The following is an 18,324-nucleotide window of genomic DNA, read 5'->3' on the forward strand; positions in this document are numbered from 1 at the left end:
CTGATTGGTGTACTTGCTTGTTTACTCCCTTTTATTCCCTCACTTCGTTCCCGCTTCACGCATAGGTGACCATTCTAATGTGTTTAATGTGTAACTTTTGTTTGAAAATGTGCTTGCAATATGCATTTTTGTGTGTTTTAGAGACTATTGGGCTACATGTTCCTTACTTTTCACCATGGACTGTGTTTTAAGATCTATCCACAATGCTACGTGCACACCTAATCCTTTGCTTCTCCCTGCTGTGTGTTGCTCCATGTTGTGAATCTAACATGCTTTCCCTCTTCCCTTGTAGAATGGTGACTCTCAGCTTGCTTCCATTTTAAAGAACCCTTAGGGAACCCCCTTACCTATATTCTCTAAGGAAACTGTGAGAAGGTATTTGGGATTTACACTTAGTCATAGAGTGTACATTATTTACTAATTTGGGGAAAAATTATTTAATTTTCATTGATGGGCATACTTTTCTATAGTTTTGTTAAAAATGGAGCATTGTAATTGCTTATTGAGTCAGATTCCTTTTGAGGGGTACGATGAATCAAATTATGGCTAATGCTTTAGGGGTAGTATAGCAATTAAATAGTCGTAGATGTAGAATGTTTCTCAAACAGACTCCGGTGGGCTCTGAAAAAGGTCAACCTTTTCCTGGAGCAACCAGTTAGAAATCTGAGCAAAGTGCAAGTAAAACAGAACAAAATACATATTTTAAATAAATTATTCATGGAGGCAGAAAGTAGAAAAAAATGTTGTCACCCTTAAAAAAAGTAGTTCCATGGAAAATTTTACATTGGCATACATTTTTGCTTTTAAAAGTAACCTAAACTGTTTGTTTCTCTATAGGGATTTTTAAAAAAACAAACAGTGCTTTCTTTCACTTGAATCCTTTCCACTCCAGGCTCCATGGTTGGGTACTTCCCACTGTAATATTTTTAAGGGAGAGTCAAATGCCTTCAGTTTATTCATCAAAGCACATCTGTGACACAGGAAGATACACAAAGTTTGTGTCTCTGAGGAAGGAAGCACAAACAAGTGTATGGGACAAAGTTCTCCACACGGTTGGTCCCCACCGACACTGCCTGTTTTGTCTGCAACAAGGAAGACTTGGATAGAACATCCTGGTTCATTTGCTTCCAAGAAATATTCCTTTCTACCCACTTCTTAGGTCTAAGGATGATTTGTGTGTGATAGGCAGCCTTCTCAAAGATCTTTAAGTTATAATAATTTCTTTCCAAGAGAAAGTAATGGGGCAAGTTGAGAAGGGAGAAACTTTGAACACACCAAATTCAAGTACAGATTGACCCTTATTTACAAACGGATGCTCACTACCAGTTCTAGGAAAAAGGAAATTGAAGTAGTCCAGAACAAACCACTGTTTGAATCAAAGTTTTCACAAGTAAGAGGCTTATATTTTGAGATGAGGGGGGAAAAATAAACTATTTCTGTAGTGTAATAAATTTGGAATTTTTCCAAGAGACCCTGCAGATATGAAAACCCTTAATGCTTCAAGAGCATATTTCCAGCAGGAAAATAATTTTAGCATATTGGCTAGAATTTGAGATCTACTGGGTTAACCAGTACGTTTGGGGGTGAATAAAAAATAGCAAACAGCAATTCTAGTTCCTTTTTAGATGTCAGAGCAAAATAGGACTTGGATTCAGCAGACTGCTTAATACTACATACTCCCCCACCTCCACCCCATTTTCCCTTTTTTTCTTTCCTTCCTCCCTTCCCTTCTGTGTCCTCCTCTTTCCTGTAGTTCTCATTCCTGTAAGTATTAGCTAAGAATGTAATACTTAGCTTCAGAGAACGTAATACTACATTGACTTATATTCAGAACATTTCATGGCACAGCCACCATGTAGAAGACATGTTTGGGATACCTTGGTTGATTAAAATAAAAAGGAACATGCCTAGTCATTGCTTCATGGACCTTAGATCTGTTTAATTTGAAATTAGTAATATTGAGTGAGACCTTTTTTGAGCTTTTTGCACTTGGGGACCCAGAGTTTAAACACTGAAGAGTTCATATCCTCATCTTTCCAGAAAGGAAGTCCTTCTAAACTTTGAACACTCATTTATTGTTTGACGGTTTTTAGAATAATTATTCCATTTACTTGTCTTTCCTAGAATTTTGGCTCAATTACCTAATATTGTCTTATGCTTGATTCTATTTTGAGAAATGTAAAAAACTGACACTTTCTACATACATATGCATCCCTGGCAGATGGGATCCACAAATACCCCTGCCTCTTTTCTGTCAATAGCCCTAAGCATCTTTGAAAAACTCAGAGCTCTACATATCACTCTTTGACTGCTTGAAAAGAAAACCAAACTTTCAGCAGGTATGCAACAGCTAATTAATTCTGCCATTTTGTTCTCCCCTAGAGAACCTTTGCCTTTCTCTCCTGGCCTAAATCACAGGATGTAGGATTATGCGGGCATGATATATATGAAAAGATAAAATAAAAAGCCTTCAATAAAATAAATGGCAAGATAGTGCCTGTATTTGGCTGAATCTTCAGTAGGTATTTCTTGAGGTATGTGGAAAATATAAGCCAACAGTTTATCTGTTTGGTATTTTTGACAAGATTTGAAGATGAAGTTGGTTCTCAGGTTGGGGGGCACTAGAAAGAGAGTATGTCATGACTGCTGAAGTTACATTTCATCAATATATTGTTTTAAAGAGAATACTGGACATGTTGGGAATAAGGAGATGAGGCTTCTTATCCCAAGCCTGTAATTTAGATGCCTGTAGATTTAGGTTTGAATATGGGTTTGCAAAGCCAGTACATTAGAAGCTGTTTCTTTCCTAGGTACTAAGTCTGGAATTCGATTTACTTCTATTATGTGAATTAGTTAGGATCAAGTTCAACTCTAGTAACAAAAGAATCTAAAATAATGGGAACTTAATTGCAACAGATTTATTTCCCTTTCACACAGAAGCATGTCAGTAAACAGTCCACTGATGTAGTGGCTCTGCTACACAAAGGCCCCAGGAACCCCGGTTCCTTCTGGCTTACCACTCCTCTGGCTCTGGGATATCTGGTCCAAGGCAGCGTTTCTGTTACAGGCAGCAGGAAGAAGTGTGCCTCCCAGGTATTTTTCAAAGCAAGGCTCCCAGAAGTTGTCATGCAGAACTTCAGTTTACATGCCAATGTTAGCATGTATCTGTGTCACCACACCTAGCTGCAAGGGAAGCTAGGAAACATATTCTTTACTCTGAGTAGCCATATGTCCAACAAAAGTTTTATTGCTTTGAAAGAAGAGAACAGATATTGATAAACACCTGGCAGTGTCTACTACAGGTAGAGATACCATCATTATGAAATCCCAAACACTAGGCTTCTCATCAACAAAAAGAAAAGTAGAGAATGGGTTGCACAGGGTACCTTTGTCATTTTTTAAAAAATTGTTTACACTTAATTACCTGTTTTATATAACACAATTATAATTTAGAACAAGATTTACAAAATAAAACCATCCAGATGAGATGTACAACCTTCATTTTATTTTCACTACCTTTCTGCCTCTAGTGCTGTTTCCCATACGCTAAGTTCCTCTTAGATTTGGTGCTTAGGAAAAATGTTTCTTTTTTGATGAACTTCTATACATTCTGTTATTAGATAACTAGAATGTCAATTTTTTAGCAAGAAATTAAAATTCGTCTTTCCGAATTCCATGACTTCTATTCTCCTGTGTAATTTTACTGGTTCAAATATATTTGTATCTTCTCTATAAACTGCTTCAAATTCTCTTTAATTTAGGTGGAGAATAAATACTATGGGGGAGTAATAGAAAACAACTTTCACTTCACCCTGATTCCTTTAAATGTGTTTTTAAAAGTTTATCTCATGGTCTAAGAATCTTTTTTGCATCAAATATTAACGCTTATCCATTACCCACTCTCGCAGATTGAACAATTTACTTCAGTCTGCTAATTTTTTTTATGGGCAAAAATAAAAATTTTTAAGGGATCAAAACTCCATAGTATGGTAGTGATGGTGGCACTACCTTGTAAATGTATTTAACACCACTTAGTTGTATACTTGAAAGTGGCTAAATGATTAATTTTAGGTTGTATATATGTTACCAGAATAGAGTGAACCCTATTATAAATATGGGTTATAGTTAATGATATTATAATAGTAATTTTTCATCAATATAACAGAAGTACCACACTAATGCAAAATGTTAAGAATTAGGAAAACTGGGAATGGGGTAGATGGGAACTCTGTGCTTTCTGCATGATTTTTCTGTAAACCTACAACTGCTCTAATAAAAGAAAGTTAATATAGCTATGTATGTAACAGAATGGTTCTCAAACAGAAATATACTGAGGTTTTTCAATAGCCAGTGATAATGAGTTTCCCAACCTTGATAAGTTAACACTATGGTAATCTATTTCTTCATCTGTGAAATGGGATTGTTATATACTCTACCTGTGTAGCAAGATATTTGTGAGGCTCAAATGAGGTTGGATTAGTTACAGCGCTTTGAAAGTCCTTTAGTAGAAGTACATGCTATTATATCAAAAACAAAATATCTATGTTTAAATCTGTGGGAGCATGGTAACATAGACTCAGCATAGATTTTTTTTTTAAAGATTTCTTTTTTTATTTATTTCTCTTCCCTCTACCCCCCATTGTCTGCTCTGTGTCCATTCGCTGTGTGTTCTTCTTTGTCTGCTTGCGTTCTTGTCAGCGGCACTGGGAATCTGTGTCTCTTTTTGTTGCATCATCTTGCTGCGTCAGCTCTCCATGTGTATGGCACCACTCCTGGGCAGGCTATGCTTTTTTCACGCAGGGCAGTTCTCCTTGAGTGGTGCACTCCTTGCGTGTGGGGCTCCCCTACGTGGGGGACGCCCCTACGTGGCATGGTACTCCTTGTGCACATCAGCACTGTACATGGGCCAGCTCACCACATGGGTCAGGAGGCCCTGTGTTTGAACCCTGGACCTCCCATGTAGTAAGCAGATGCTCTATCAGTTGAACCAAATCCACTTCCCTCCACATAGATTTTGATATTAGAAAAAGTGGCACTCACTTCAGTTTGTTTTTTAAACATGCTTGTAAAAGACCAAATTGTAGTTTGTCCTTGAATCCTGTGTTTGTTTCTTAGATATTCAATCAACATCTTTTGTTTTAATATTTAATGTGGGTTGGATGTCAATTCCTGGCATGACATCATTTAGAATAATGGTGAACTTGAGGCTGGTCAAGGAAACTTCTGGAGTAGTTTCCATCTTCTGATCACTGCTGTTGTTTGCCAGCCTAAGGACCACAGCTCTAAGAGGAAAGCATCCTGAAGGCCCTGCCACAATAATGGAAAAGAAAATTGGCTCCATTTAATATACCTTCAAATCTGTCTACCTTGAGAGTGTGGTGCCAGTAGTAATTCTACCTTATTCTAATTGTATAAAAGCTAAAGAGAGAGTCATCCCATTATTGTATTTTGTCATCTTTTACTGTTCATTCTGAAATAATAAAATCAAGAAGCTGTATAAAATTGACTGAGGATGTGGCAGCTATACAATTAACCCTTTGCTTTAGCATCAACATAATCATAAACCTTCCTAGAACATTGAGTTTAGGAGAAGGCATTAAATGTCCAAACCTGAAAGCAAAGATAAAATGCTTTCTTTACTGAGCTTCCTCCCAAACCTTAATAATCCTGCCTGGTATTGAACAGGATGCATTTTGTGATCTTTACTTTTTTACAGTTTTCAATCAGAGCATGTCCACCCTCAAACTAGATATTTATGAAAGTTGTTAAACCTTTTTAAGACTTGAACATTACTTCAAAATTGTCTGTAGCTTTCTGCAGGTAAAATATGAATCTTTATCCAAGTTTTAAATTTTTATTTTTAAGTCATTGCTTGAAAGACCCTTAAGCCTGAGGCTTCTCAGTAGTGGTTGTAAACTACATTGCACTTGGTGCTAAAGAAAATGGTGTTCTTCAGTTACATTTCATATCATACCAACGGTTTAGTAACCTCATTTGTAACTAGTAAGAAAATACATGTTTTATTGTGTGTTTAAGTGTTTAGAATTAGTACTTTCTACTGATTCTGTACTTAAAATATCCTATATGATTAACTTTTAAATGTATATATACACATACAAATTTATTTTTGGGGTAAGTTCTCGTTGGTTACATTTCATGTCTTTTAGTATTTAAGTTCATCTTTGTAGAGTCCCCCTAACTTTTTTGTTTGGTTTTTTATTTTGGTTAACAGTCTGTGAACAGAGGTATAATTCCCTTTTTATCTACCACCAAAATGAGATCTGTTCCTGTCTGCATGCTTTCATAAGACATTAGGTTGGAACATAAGTAGTCTCCAAAGAAGAATTTTTAAATAATACAGGAGACTTGACAAACTATTGTGTTCTAACTTCATTTCTGCTTCCTTAATGGTTCAACTACATAATATGAAATGGTCACAAGCTGATTAAAGAGGTACTATATACTCAAACCAGTGTGCTCTCATGTGATGCGTCGTTTCTGAATTGACACGCTAGTAGTCAGGGTGTTATCAGTTTTATTGATCTAAGTAAAAATTGCCTTTTAAAGCACATATTTGGGGGAAAAACATGTAAGGTCATTGTAAACGCCTAGAAATCATATTCTTCTATGATTGATGCCATTCCAAAAATGTTTTATATTACAAAATATTTCCCCAAAGGCACATTTTAATGAAGTGATTAAAGATTAGTAATATTAGTTACACATTTATTGAGTGCTTACCCTGTACCTCACTCTGCTTGGTGCTTTCCTATGAAAGCACTGCTCCACAACCCTGTGAGGCAGGAGCTCTCACCAACTCTTAAAGTAAGGAAGCAGGCTGTTGGAGATCCAATTCCAGAGCTCTGATTTATCGTAGAAACACTATCTTAATGTTTGGATATTTTCATAGTGGTTACAATTAAAAACAACAACTGAGGGAGTGCTGAGTTCCTAGCCAGGGGAGCTCTATCACATTCCCTAAAGGAACAGCAACAATCCCCCAAGTGCAATGGCAAAGACCAGAAAAGAATGAAGGTCCAACAATGAGCCCCGATACTAATGACTATGCTTGTTAGCCTGTGCACCTGAAATAAGAACAAGGCCTAGAGCAGCAGTGTGCCTAAGAGTTACCTCCTGGGAGCCTCTGTGTTGCTAAATGTGGCCAGTCTTGAAGCCAACCTCAGCATGTAAATGCGTTGCCTTCCCCCCCAGTGTGGGACATGACTCCCGGGGATGAGCCTCCCTGGTGCCGAGGGAATTACTACCAAGTACCAGCTGATGATGTAACTAGAAAATGACCTAGAATAAAAGGGTCAACTCGGACCAGCAGAATATCTCAATCTACATATAATACCAGGAGTTAAAAATGCTTTTTGACCTGAATCAAAGGGCAAAATGGAAAGGACAAATGAGTTTATATGGCTATGAGTCTCCAAAAAGAGCTGAGAGGTTGTCAGAGGGGTTGCCCTTATGCACACCTCAGCAGAGTCCCAGAGACAGATAAAGTAGATAAAACCCCGGGCATTGGTTCTTCTGAGGGCTACAGAGACCTACAGGTTCTATGGTTATGGCAGATGGAGTTCAGTGCCATGTCAATTGGCCCTACTTTGGAGTTTGTGTTTCTGTGTGATGGAGCTGGACTCAGATGTGATCTTTGTTCACAAGCCTCTCCTGTTACTTTTACTGGAACTGTAGTTGGTGGTGGGGTTTAATATATACCCAGGGGACCTGAATCTCTGGACTGACCATGTGATAGCCAGGCCCTGAGCCTCAACAGACTTCAGCTCCTACACTCTGGTTTATTGGACTTGCCCCACTCAGCTAACATGGAGTTGAAGAAGGTCAACCACCACATCATGGAGCCAAGAGTGCCTACAACTGAAAGCAGGAGGATTGCATCCAGCATCCATGTGGAATCTAAGCCACCTCTTGATATAGATGTGGAGTGGACACAAGCATTCCAGGGTCCACAGGATGGAGGAATAGAGTGTGGATTAGAGTGGACTTACTGATATTCTATTCATTAACTATTGTGATTAGTAATCGAAGAAAATGTGGCATTGGTATGGAGAAAGTGGCCCTGGTAGCTGCTGGGGGTAGGGAATGGGAGGAAGAGATGAGATGTGGGGGCGTTTTCGGGACTTGGAGTTGTCCTGGGTGGTGCTGCAGGGACAGTTACCAGACATTGTATGTCCTCCCGTGGCCCACTGGCTGGAATATGGGAGAGTGTGGGCTATGATGTGGACCATTGACCATGAGGTGCAGCGATGCTCAGAGATGTATTCACCAAATGCAGTGACTGTCTCATGATGATGGAGGAGGTTGTTATTATGGGGGGAGGAGTGATGTGAGGGGGATGGGGGTATATGGGGACCTCATATTTTTTAATGTAATATTTAAAAAATTAAGACAAAAAATATATAAACTAAAAAAAAGGTAGAAAAAGAAAAATTCAGTAGCATAAGTCAGGCAAAGGCTGTCTCCAGTAGTTTAAATAAGAAAGTTTGTGTTGAACTAATGCCAAAATACTTGATAGAAATATACAAAGTATGTAGTGTTAAGGGGTCCAAATTTAAGGACCATTAAAATAGTGAGTTCTTGGGATATTTGCTCAAGAATCTTTAAGAGAAAAATGCTCAGCTACAAATATCCCTCTGTTTTGAAGACTTTCAACAGTTTTTCTATTAACTTTTTAAAGAAAAAATATGGGAAAAATTGCTAAGAAATTAACAGCCCCAAATCTGTTAGTTTTATTACAACTGTTAAAACAATGCTACCACAAGAAAGTGCAACTCAGTACAGTGTGTAATTTTTCCAAGACTGTGATAGACATTTCAGGGTCTTAATTATGTCTTGTAAATCACTATCAAGAAATATATGAGGCCTTGAAACTCATTTTGGCAAGCTTTCCACTCCTCGCTGGCAGGCGGATAGGTCAGCATTCTGGGAGCTCACAGATTTGGAACTTTAGGGTTTGTTCCCTTGTTTCCATAGTCAGTGTCTTGACCATTTCCACCAGCTCCTTTTGCTGAGGACAATCTCATGCTAAATTCTAAGCAGCCTCTCTTTACTGCTTGGAATCCTTGGCAAATCTGTAATTAATGTCTAGACCCAGAGCCCTGGCTCTGTGCTGTTGCCTTCAGAAGTTGGTGATGAACCTCCTGGAGGGAAGGAAGAGCCTTGTTTGCTCTATTCTGACACAGTTCTGGGTCCAGAAGAATGAAGAAACTAAATCATAAAGAGAAAAGATGAGAGAGAAAACAGGAGGCAGACCACTGGGTGGTCAGGAAGAGAGTTTAAAGCTAAATCCAAATAGTTTGGATTGAAGCATCTGGCTCCATCAGGAATACCATTGTTCAAAAGATTAGCCAGCAGCAGCTGCAGCTACGACTTTGGAAGAATTTTTTTCTTCTCTAAGAACAGAAGCATTGTGCAAAATACTCTTCTGATCTCACAGGAGCATTGTGCAAATTACTCTTCTGATCTTGTACAAACACAAATCACAAGATCTCAGAGTTTTCCTTTGCATAGAGGGTGAACTCTTAGCCTGTGGGGTCTTAAACCTTATCATAGAACACTCATCCCACCCTCCAGCCGCCTGTTTTAATTACAAAGCAGGCTCTTTCCTGCCACATGTTCTTTGCACGTGTTGTTCCTTCAGCCAGGAATATTCTTGTCTGAACTCTTTCCAAGTCTGGCTCCTCCTCCTTATTTAGAGAGAGTTAGCCTCCTCAGTGACCTTCTCAGACCATCTCCCTCCACCCCAAACACGGACGCTCACCGGGCCCAGTCTAGCTTCTATTCTTTCCTATAGTTCCAGCTTCTTGGCCATAGTACTTGGCATTTATAGGAAGCCCACAGTACAAAAGAATGAATAAATGGAGGAATGAATATAAAATTTAACATTTTTTAAATTCAGTGGAGCCAGTAGTTAAATGGAGTTAGATGGAAAAGAATGACTGCCTTTTTCTCTCTTCCTAGGTCAGTGGTTCTCAAAAAAGTACACAAGAAACCAGCAGCATCTCCCTCACTTGGAACTCCTGAGAAATGCAAATCCTCAGTTGCCACTCATGACCTACGCTGTCAGAACCTGGGGACTGGAGCTCAGTGGCGTGTGGTCTAGCCAGCCCTCCAGGTCATCTGAGAACCACTGCCCTAGGCTCAGACGGGGCCCTGGCCTGGCTAGAGCGCCTTATCCCCACCCCAAAGCAGAGCTGGCAAAGAAATACTGGTTGACAAGGAGTCCGTTTCCCACCTCCTCTGCCTTGTACACAGAGGGCTCTGGGTACACAGATGCTGAGGAAGGGAGCAAGTGCCAGTCTAGGCATCTGAGGGAAGTCAGTGCTCTTCACTGCAGGCCTGGTAAAATGTAGAATCCCAGCTCACTCATTCCTCCTTCCTGCCTCCCTCACAGTAGGGGAGGAAATGTCCAACTGCTGGTAGACGCTAATCTGTTTTCATTCGACCCTTGGGTTCCTGCATGTAAATCCGTGAGAGAGGATGCGTACAAGTCGGCTTGTGTGGCACACAGTGGACTGTGTCCCTGTGGAGCAGAGGCAGAGCAGGCCGTGCCCGGATGCCTCGCGGTGGCTGGAAGCAGGAGGTCACTGCGGCCCACGATGGCCTCCTTGTTCCCCCCAACAAGCAATGCTTTTGGCTTCAGAGGCTCCAAGCACAAGAGAGGCTTTGTGGGGCTCCCATCCTTGCTATTTTTACACTCTGACTTTCAGGCCCTGCTTCCTGTTCTCTCAGAAAGGAACAAAAAGCACAAACAACCCAGGTCAGCAGAGCCCCTTGGAAAGGACACCTATGAAAGCTCGCGGCGCTGAGCTGCCCGCGCCCCTCCTCCCCGGCAGCACGTGACGCCCCCTTGCGGGAGCTGCCGGGATAACGGGGGTTGGAAACGCGCGGCAAGCGCGCGAAGGCAGCTGGAAAGCATGCTGGGTGTAAGGTCCCCTTGGGAAGGAAGGGATAAAGAGCATCAGATCTCAGTCTCTGCATCTAATAGGAGGTTTTACAGCAAGCAGGATGGGGAAGAGAAGCACCTAGAGGAGGACCCTGAGAAAGACCTACATTGGAATAGTACCAGTGGTGAGGGTCCCAGGCTGGGGGAGTGGGGCAGGACCTGGAGCCGCCCCGCCCCAGGACGGGGATGGAGGGAGGGGATCCTGGTGCGGTCCCTTCCTGGCTGGTGAATTTAGGGCAGGGCTGGCCGATCTCAGAGCCTCAGTCCTTAGCCTTTGTTTTGTATTGTTTTGTTTTTCTTTTGAAAATAACGTATATGACGATAAGCTTTGAAATTTTTATTTTAAAAATTATGAGCTCTTTATGAACTTCCCCATTAATTGAGAATGAGGGGCACACACACACATATCCAGAGAAAGAGAAGCTAACCTGGTGGTAGAGGGACAGCAAGCCACGTGCATGGAGCATGACCGGGAAGAAATCCAGAAAGGGAGGTGGGTGTAGAATTGTATTTTCAAGGTCAAACCCTGATTGACCATCCTTCAACAATGAATGAGTCATGTGAGATTATCTTCCTTTATCCTTATTCTTGAACCATGATGACTATTGAATCCCATAGATTCTGTAGTGAGCATTTGCCTTTGGACACAATATGTTTTTTATTGTGACTTTGGAGACCTTAAAATATTACTGTATTGTTGGCTTTAGAGATCTATACTATATAATGATTATAATAATAAAAAAAACAAAATCAGCAAAAGAGTCAATATTTATGTAGTGAATATGCCTGTTCTGTGCCACCCTTTATTCTGGCTTACACACTACCCCGTGAGGTTAGGTCCATTTTACAGATCAGCACCTGAAGCCGGAGAGGTTGAGTGAGTGTCTGGGCCCAGACAGGAAGGCTGCTTCCAGAGCTCACACTCCGTTTCTATGCTATGCTATGTAGTGCCATATCTAGAGTGATTGTTGACTGCCCTCATTTCTGGTTTCACAGAAGCCACCAAGGTCTTGAGTGAATCCTCTCTTTTCCTTGGGTTAACTTTCAGGATATTGAGAAATACTCTGACTTGGCCAGGTCTCTCTTCTGACATTCCTCCTTTTTTTTTTTTTTAGAACACCTGAAACTTTAGATCTCAGGATTCCATTAAGGTCTATATATCTTTTTTGTTTGTTTTTTGTTTTATTTTATTTATTTATTTATTTCAGGTCTGTATATCTTTAAGCCAAAACAAAACACATGTACACATGCACACATACAGAAACATTTGTAAACGGAAGAGTACAGTTTAACAAATAATAAAGTGACCCTCTGAGTTGCCATGACCCCTGTCAAGAAATAAATTATCACCGGCAGTATAGCAGCCTTGACATACCTCTCCCTAATCATAGCCTTCTCTCTCCCCCACTAATATGCTATTCCTTATCCTGATTTTTGTAATAACTGCATCTTTGCATTTCTGTATGGTTTTACCATCTATGCCTGTACCCCTAAACGATATAGTTTAATTCTTGAACTTTATGTGAATGGCATCTTAGTAATGTATCTTCTTAGGATTTCTTTCTTTGGACCAAGGTTATGTTTGTGAAATCCATCCATATTGTATGTACATAAGGATGCAACCGCTAACTAAGGAGCAGCATGGATTGCTGGAGGCACTAGAGGCAGGAGGAAGGAGTCTTCCCTAGAGACTTCAGCAGATGCAAACTATCTTAGGATAAAAGCAGCTTCTTATTTAGATACCTTGGCCCCACTGTACCATTGCTTTAGTTATGTTTTCAAAGGTTAGTACAAGAAAAAATCTTCGAATACTATGATCCCTGTTTTCAAGGAAAATCCTAAGTACAAGACCAGTATGTAAAACTGATAGAAATGGTGGTGCTGTGATTGAAGGGGTCTGGAAGGACCTGGAATTCCACCGCCTGCCTCAGCGTCTTCTTTACCTATTTGATAACAACTAGAAAACCACTGTCTTGTTGAATGAGGTCCGAAGTACTTATTTAAATGTGTACATAGTTTATATAGGAAACCAAAGCAAACTGGGACTGTGATGACTAAGTAATGAACGTGATGGGGGCTGAAAGGCTTTTAAGGCATATTTCTTTTTCTTCCTTGTGAAACCTACCAGTGAAAAAAGAAACAAAATCTCAGTTCAGAGTCTCTTGGCCTCTAGCCTAGGACTCTTCTCAATTTATCATATTTTACTTGTTTTTATCCATGAGGACATTAATATATTACCATGAAGGGAAAGAGATATTGGACCTGACTATAAGTCAGTATTCCAGGGGGTTGCTCTGTTTTGTGACGTTGCATAAAACTGATTTCTTCAGAATTGCTCTTTTGCTAAGTTTCAAGTTCCATGTCCTGCCTTTGGAGAGACCTAATCCATTTTTCATTTCTCCCTCCTTTTCTAATTATTCTCTCTCCCTCCCTCCCTCTCTCCATCCATCCAATTGTTACTGAATGCCGGCTGTGCTGGGTGTTGGGAATATGATGTGTACGAGACAGACATGTGTTCTCCAGCCCTCACAGGGCTTACGTCCCACCACGGTGGGAGTCTGTGAATGATGATGGAGCTGTTAATAATATTGTAGATGTGCCCGCCTCACATCCGTCATCATCATCATCATCATCACCATCCTCATTTATTTTTAGCAGCAGAATAGTCTTTTTGTGTATATTCCAAAGAAATCTCAGCAAAAACACAGATAATAAACCAAATAAAACAGGGTGGATATGGTTGAAGATAGAATCACCCAAATACTGCCATGCAGCCCAGGCCCTGTCCTACCACCCTCAGGGCGACTCCTCAGACAGCCAGCCTTGGAAAGCCACTGGCCTTGGTTTTTATCCTTGGTCTGATATGATTTCATGTTCTGATAGTGGTGTGTAGCTATTCTTCATACACACTGAGGACTCCACTATAGGGACAGCTGGGATAAATGTGTAAATTCAGGCCCTCTGCACTCATAAACCACAGAAATGGTAATAACTATCAGCATCTTAGTGCCTTTTCATAGAGTGGGACAAGGGAAGCCCCTTGTGGGAAAAGGATTTTCTCCAGCTTTGTTCCAAAACCTATTTTACGGGGAAACGGACTTGGCCCAGTGGTTAGGGCGTCTGTCTACCACATGGGAGGTCCGCAGTTCAAACCCTGGGCCTCCTTGACCCGTGTGCAGCTGGCCCATGCGCAGTGCTGATGCGCTCAAGGAGTGCCGTGCTACACAGGGGTGTCCCCCGTAGGGGAGCCCCTCGCGCAAGGAGTGGACCCGTAAGGAGAGCCGCCCAGCGCGAAACAGAGTGCAGCCTGCCCAGGAATGGCGCCGCCCACACTTCCCGTGCCGCTGACGACAACAGAAGCGGACAAAGAAACAAGACGCAGCAAAAAGACACAGAGAACAGACAACTGGGGGAGGGGGAGGGGAATTAAATAAATAAATAAATCTTTATAAAAAACAAAAACAAAAACAAAAACCTATTTTACCTGCCCCACTTGAAATACTTAAAATACAATGAAATTGCAGCAGGTAGCAATGCCTCCACCTCCCCAAAAGGAGAGAAGACAAAGGAGTATAAACACATTTGTTTTGAATTGTTTCTGCAAAATTCGGGTGACTTGAAATTATTTAATCATGCTTAATTTCCTTTAGGAGGAGGGGGAAATTTCCATGATAATTTGAAACAAGTGGCAGTTTTGCCTCTGGCTGATTTGAGTGAGTAAAGTGAATGCTGGGATGCCAGATAACCACATGAATGCACATCTGTGCCCAAGGTCTTATCAACCTCTTTGTTTGGCTTCCTTTTTTCTCTTGGCGGCCGAAACAGCCTCAGTGATGCCTGCCCACATGATGCAATGACATTTATACAGAGCAAGACTCGCATATTGTCTTATTTGACTTGCTGCAAAGCGTCCAGCCTCTTCCACATGGCCACATAGAAATGGGTTAATCCTTAGAATAAAATGATCCCTAGGTTCAGTGCTAAAGTTTCTGAAGTTTTTCTCCCTATCCACATTGATACAACTGCTTTTGATTTCCCAATTATGCCTTCATCTCTAAGTTTCTTCTTCTACTTCCTTACCCGTCTGCTGTCTTCTTGCAGCACTTTAATCCATTTCACATTCAACTCAGAGAAGGCCAAGGTTGAGATTTTAAAATGCAAATAGTTACTATTAATAAAGTAATAAAATATTGATATAGGCCAGGGATGGCTGAAATTATCCAATAGGTGTATTTTATTCAGCCCTCAAATGTTTAAAAAAATCATTTTTTGTCTTTGAATGTCTTTGGACTATGAAGATGCTTGCCAGTTTGCCACAGTCCCTGTCATCTCTGTTGTCTCATGCCCGTCCTACTTCACATGTTTACATTACTGGTCTCTTTCCAGGGTCTGGTCCTTTGTTGAATTCCAAAATTTTTTCAGTCCACCTACTTTGTGTGCGATCTGGAATTCTAGAGTCTTTAAAAAAAGGCATTGCTCCTTTGTACGTGTTTGTAGTAAATAGGAGTGGTTCTTAAAAGCATACAAAGGGCATAAACGCACAGTATTCATTTATAGGAAGAAGTTAGAGAAACGTATAGTTGGACGCATAGCTGACAAAGAAGTATGAGGCCAGCCAGTAAATCTTAATAACTTGTAAAGGAATTTAGGAGATTCCCATGTAAATTTTATTTGGCCTATTTCCACTGGTTGCTAGAGCATTAGCTTGTTCCTAGGGTTTGTCTTAGTTTCCTAGGGCTGCCATAAAGTACCACAAACTGGGTAGCTTAAAACAGCAGAAATAGGTGGTCTCACAGTTCTGAAGGCTAGAAGTCTGAAATCGAATAAGCAACAGGGCCGTGCTTCCTCTGAAGTCTGTAGGGAAGAATGTGTCCCACGTGTGTCTCCCGGCTTCTGGCCGTGGCTTGCCAGCACTCTGTGGACTCCTCAGTTGCCACATGGCCTTCTCCCCTCCTCCGTCCTTGTTTCCTCTTTTCATAAGAACACCAGTCATTTTGATTAGAGGCCCACCTGACTGCAGTATCACCTCATTTTAACTGTTCTCATTCCATCTGAAATGACCTGATTTCCCCATTAGGTCACCTTCTGAGGTACCAGGGGTTAGTTCCTCAGCAGGCCTTAACAGTGTTCATGGAGCTGTAAGATGACTTGAGGCCTTCGTCTTCATATGCTCACATGTCCACCTTCCCTTCCAGCTCTTTCCTTGTTTGTTTCCATATCACTTCCGTTACTCTGCTTTGGAAGTTCTTCTCATTTGGACTGTGGACGTATTTGCCTATAAGATTTCCCTGAACATTGTTATCGAACTTGAGGGACTGTACTTTTTTTTTCCTCTCTCTTCTACTAAAATGTCTCTTTTCCCTTTTCCCAGCAGATATATGGAGTGAGCACTCATTTCAGACTGATCCGGATTTGCCTCCAGGCTGGAAAAGAGTCAGTGACATCGCTGGGACCTACTATTGGCACATACCAACAGGAACGACTCAGTGGGAGCGCCCTGTCTCCATCCCAGCAGATCTTCCGGGTTCTAGGAAAGGGTCGCTTAGTTCTGTCACACCATCTCCTACCCCAGAGAATGAGGTAAAATGGAATGTCTTTTTAATGGCGTAGTAGATTGGATATAACTTGTGATTTCTCTGTAAACGAGTTGCTTCTGCCCTAACAGGTTGTTGAGGTAAGCATTTTGATTATCATGCACGTTGCATTTGAAATCTCAGTAATGCTTCCTTTTAGTAAATAGTGTTAATATCCCTCTTTCAAGGATGTATTCATTTTTTAATGGCTTATGGTTCCTTGAAACACTATTCCAGGTGCAGAAAGCAGGGACTGGAGGGTGGGGGCTGATTAATAAGAAGTGGTTACGATTCCCTGGGGTTCACTGAGGCAGTACGTTGCTCTGCAGGTACCTTTGCATTGTGCTGGCTTCATAAAATATTTATGCAGGGAACATCTCTTGGCCTGACGCAGTATAATTACTGCATATCTTATTAGTCTTGGGTTCATTTGGTAGCATGGAGGGGATATCTGCAAGAATAACCCTTGAGAGTCCTCAAGCCCTTAATTTCTTTAAAAAAAAATTTTTTTTTAAAGATTCATTTATTTAGCAGAAGTGACATTATGTTGGAAATAATCACCAGCATAAATTTCTGCTGTCCCCGAGGAAGAAGAGTAGATGTTTAAACAAAGACTTGAGGTATTAAAGAAGTCCATTGTGGTATTTTTAGTAGAATGATCCCTGCAGTGAACCTTTGTGAAGCCTGATAACATATACATGAGAATTACAGTTGTGAAAAGTCACAATTAAGTGATGACTCTTTCTGAGAAGAGTGGTTTGATCCCCCAGCACTGCAGCTTTCTGCCTTTTTCTGACCTCAGTCTTTTATTCTGTAAGCAAGCCCGTTTTCTTTTCCTTCGAGGACTTGGGGGGGGCATTTGAACCATACCTGTTGCTGGCAAACCTTCTTTCTAGATTTGTGACTCTCATTACCCTCTCACTAAAAGTAGATAGCATCTTACTTCCTAAATCTTGGATTATTTCCATTTCTCTTCTCTGGGGCGCAGTAAGACTTATAGTCTAGTCACAGTCCTGCCTCCAAGCAGCCCAGGGTTTGGCTTCTCACTTACCCAGTCTGGACCTTGCATTCTCCGTCTTGAAAGTGATGAATTGGGGTCAGACTCCCTGGGCAAATTCAGTTCAGTCATTTCTTCATCTTCTGTTAGGTGTGCTGGGGATAAAGGTAAACCAGCACAGCCTGACCCTGAAGGAGCTTAGCACGAAGGAAAGCCCTCTTGTATCTCAGCCTGGTTGTGTGGCATTTCTGTTGGGATCTTTTTCTCCTAGGGTTGCATTCCCCTATTGCAGCACTTCAACCGTCTTCACCGGTGGGGAGTGCCCTGCAGCCAGAGAATGTCAGAGTGGGGGGGTGCCGATCATCTGGGTCCAGCATCCGTACCCGAGTTACAGAGAGGCCAGTGACCAGGGCAGCACCAGATCCAGAACTTGGGGTTCCTGAATCCTTCTGAACCCTCGGCCAGTGTTTTCTCACTCAGCTCCCCTGGCTTTGGAACTTCAGCTTGCTTTGCTTCTTCATTGTCCCAGAGATAAGGAGATATGGCTGACTTGGAGATACAGTTTCTGTTTGAAGTTCAAGTCCTCTGTGTGTGGAAGAAATCAAGTCCTTCCTAAAGCCTTTCTGCTAAGCCCAAGGCATAGGTGTGCTGGAGTCCAAGGAGGACGTCCTGAGGCTCATGTGGCTCCAGTTTCTATTTATTTGATTAATGTGGTAGACTTTCATTTCCATGTTTCCTGCCAAAAGTCTTGGGAAAAAACCGCACAGGCAGGCAGCTGGCTCTGGTTA

The 18,324-nt window shown here is 41.3% G+C and overlaps 1 protein-coding gene across 21 annotated transcripts in view; it reads left to right on the plus strand.

Annotated features, from left to right (window-relative positions):
- APBB2 (amyloid beta precursor protein binding family B member 2) overlaps nt 1–18,324 on the plus strand; it is a 394,104-nt gene that overhangs the window by 256,396 nt on the left and 119,384 nt on the right. For 11 of the 21 annotated variants that reach the window (XM_004448704.4, XM_012529782.3, XM_058299398.2 and 8 more), the window contains one exon: nt 16,338–16,546. In XM_004448704.4, the coding sequence (XP_004448761.2) occupies nt 16,338–16,546 (209 nt within the window). The remainder of the gene's footprint in view (nt 1–16,337; nt 16,547–18,324) is intronic. The other 10 variants (XM_004448702.4, XM_012529784.3, XM_071216798.1 and 7 more) reach the window with 1 other exon arrangement.

The sequence above is a fragment of the Dasypus novemcinctus genome, chromosome 1 (assembly GCF_030445035.2).
Source record: "Dasypus novemcinctus isolate mDasNov1 chromosome 1, mDasNov1.1.hap2, whole genome shotgun sequence".
NCBI lineage: Eukaryota > Metazoa > Chordata > Mammalia > Cingulata > Dasypodidae > Dasypus > Dasypus novemcinctus.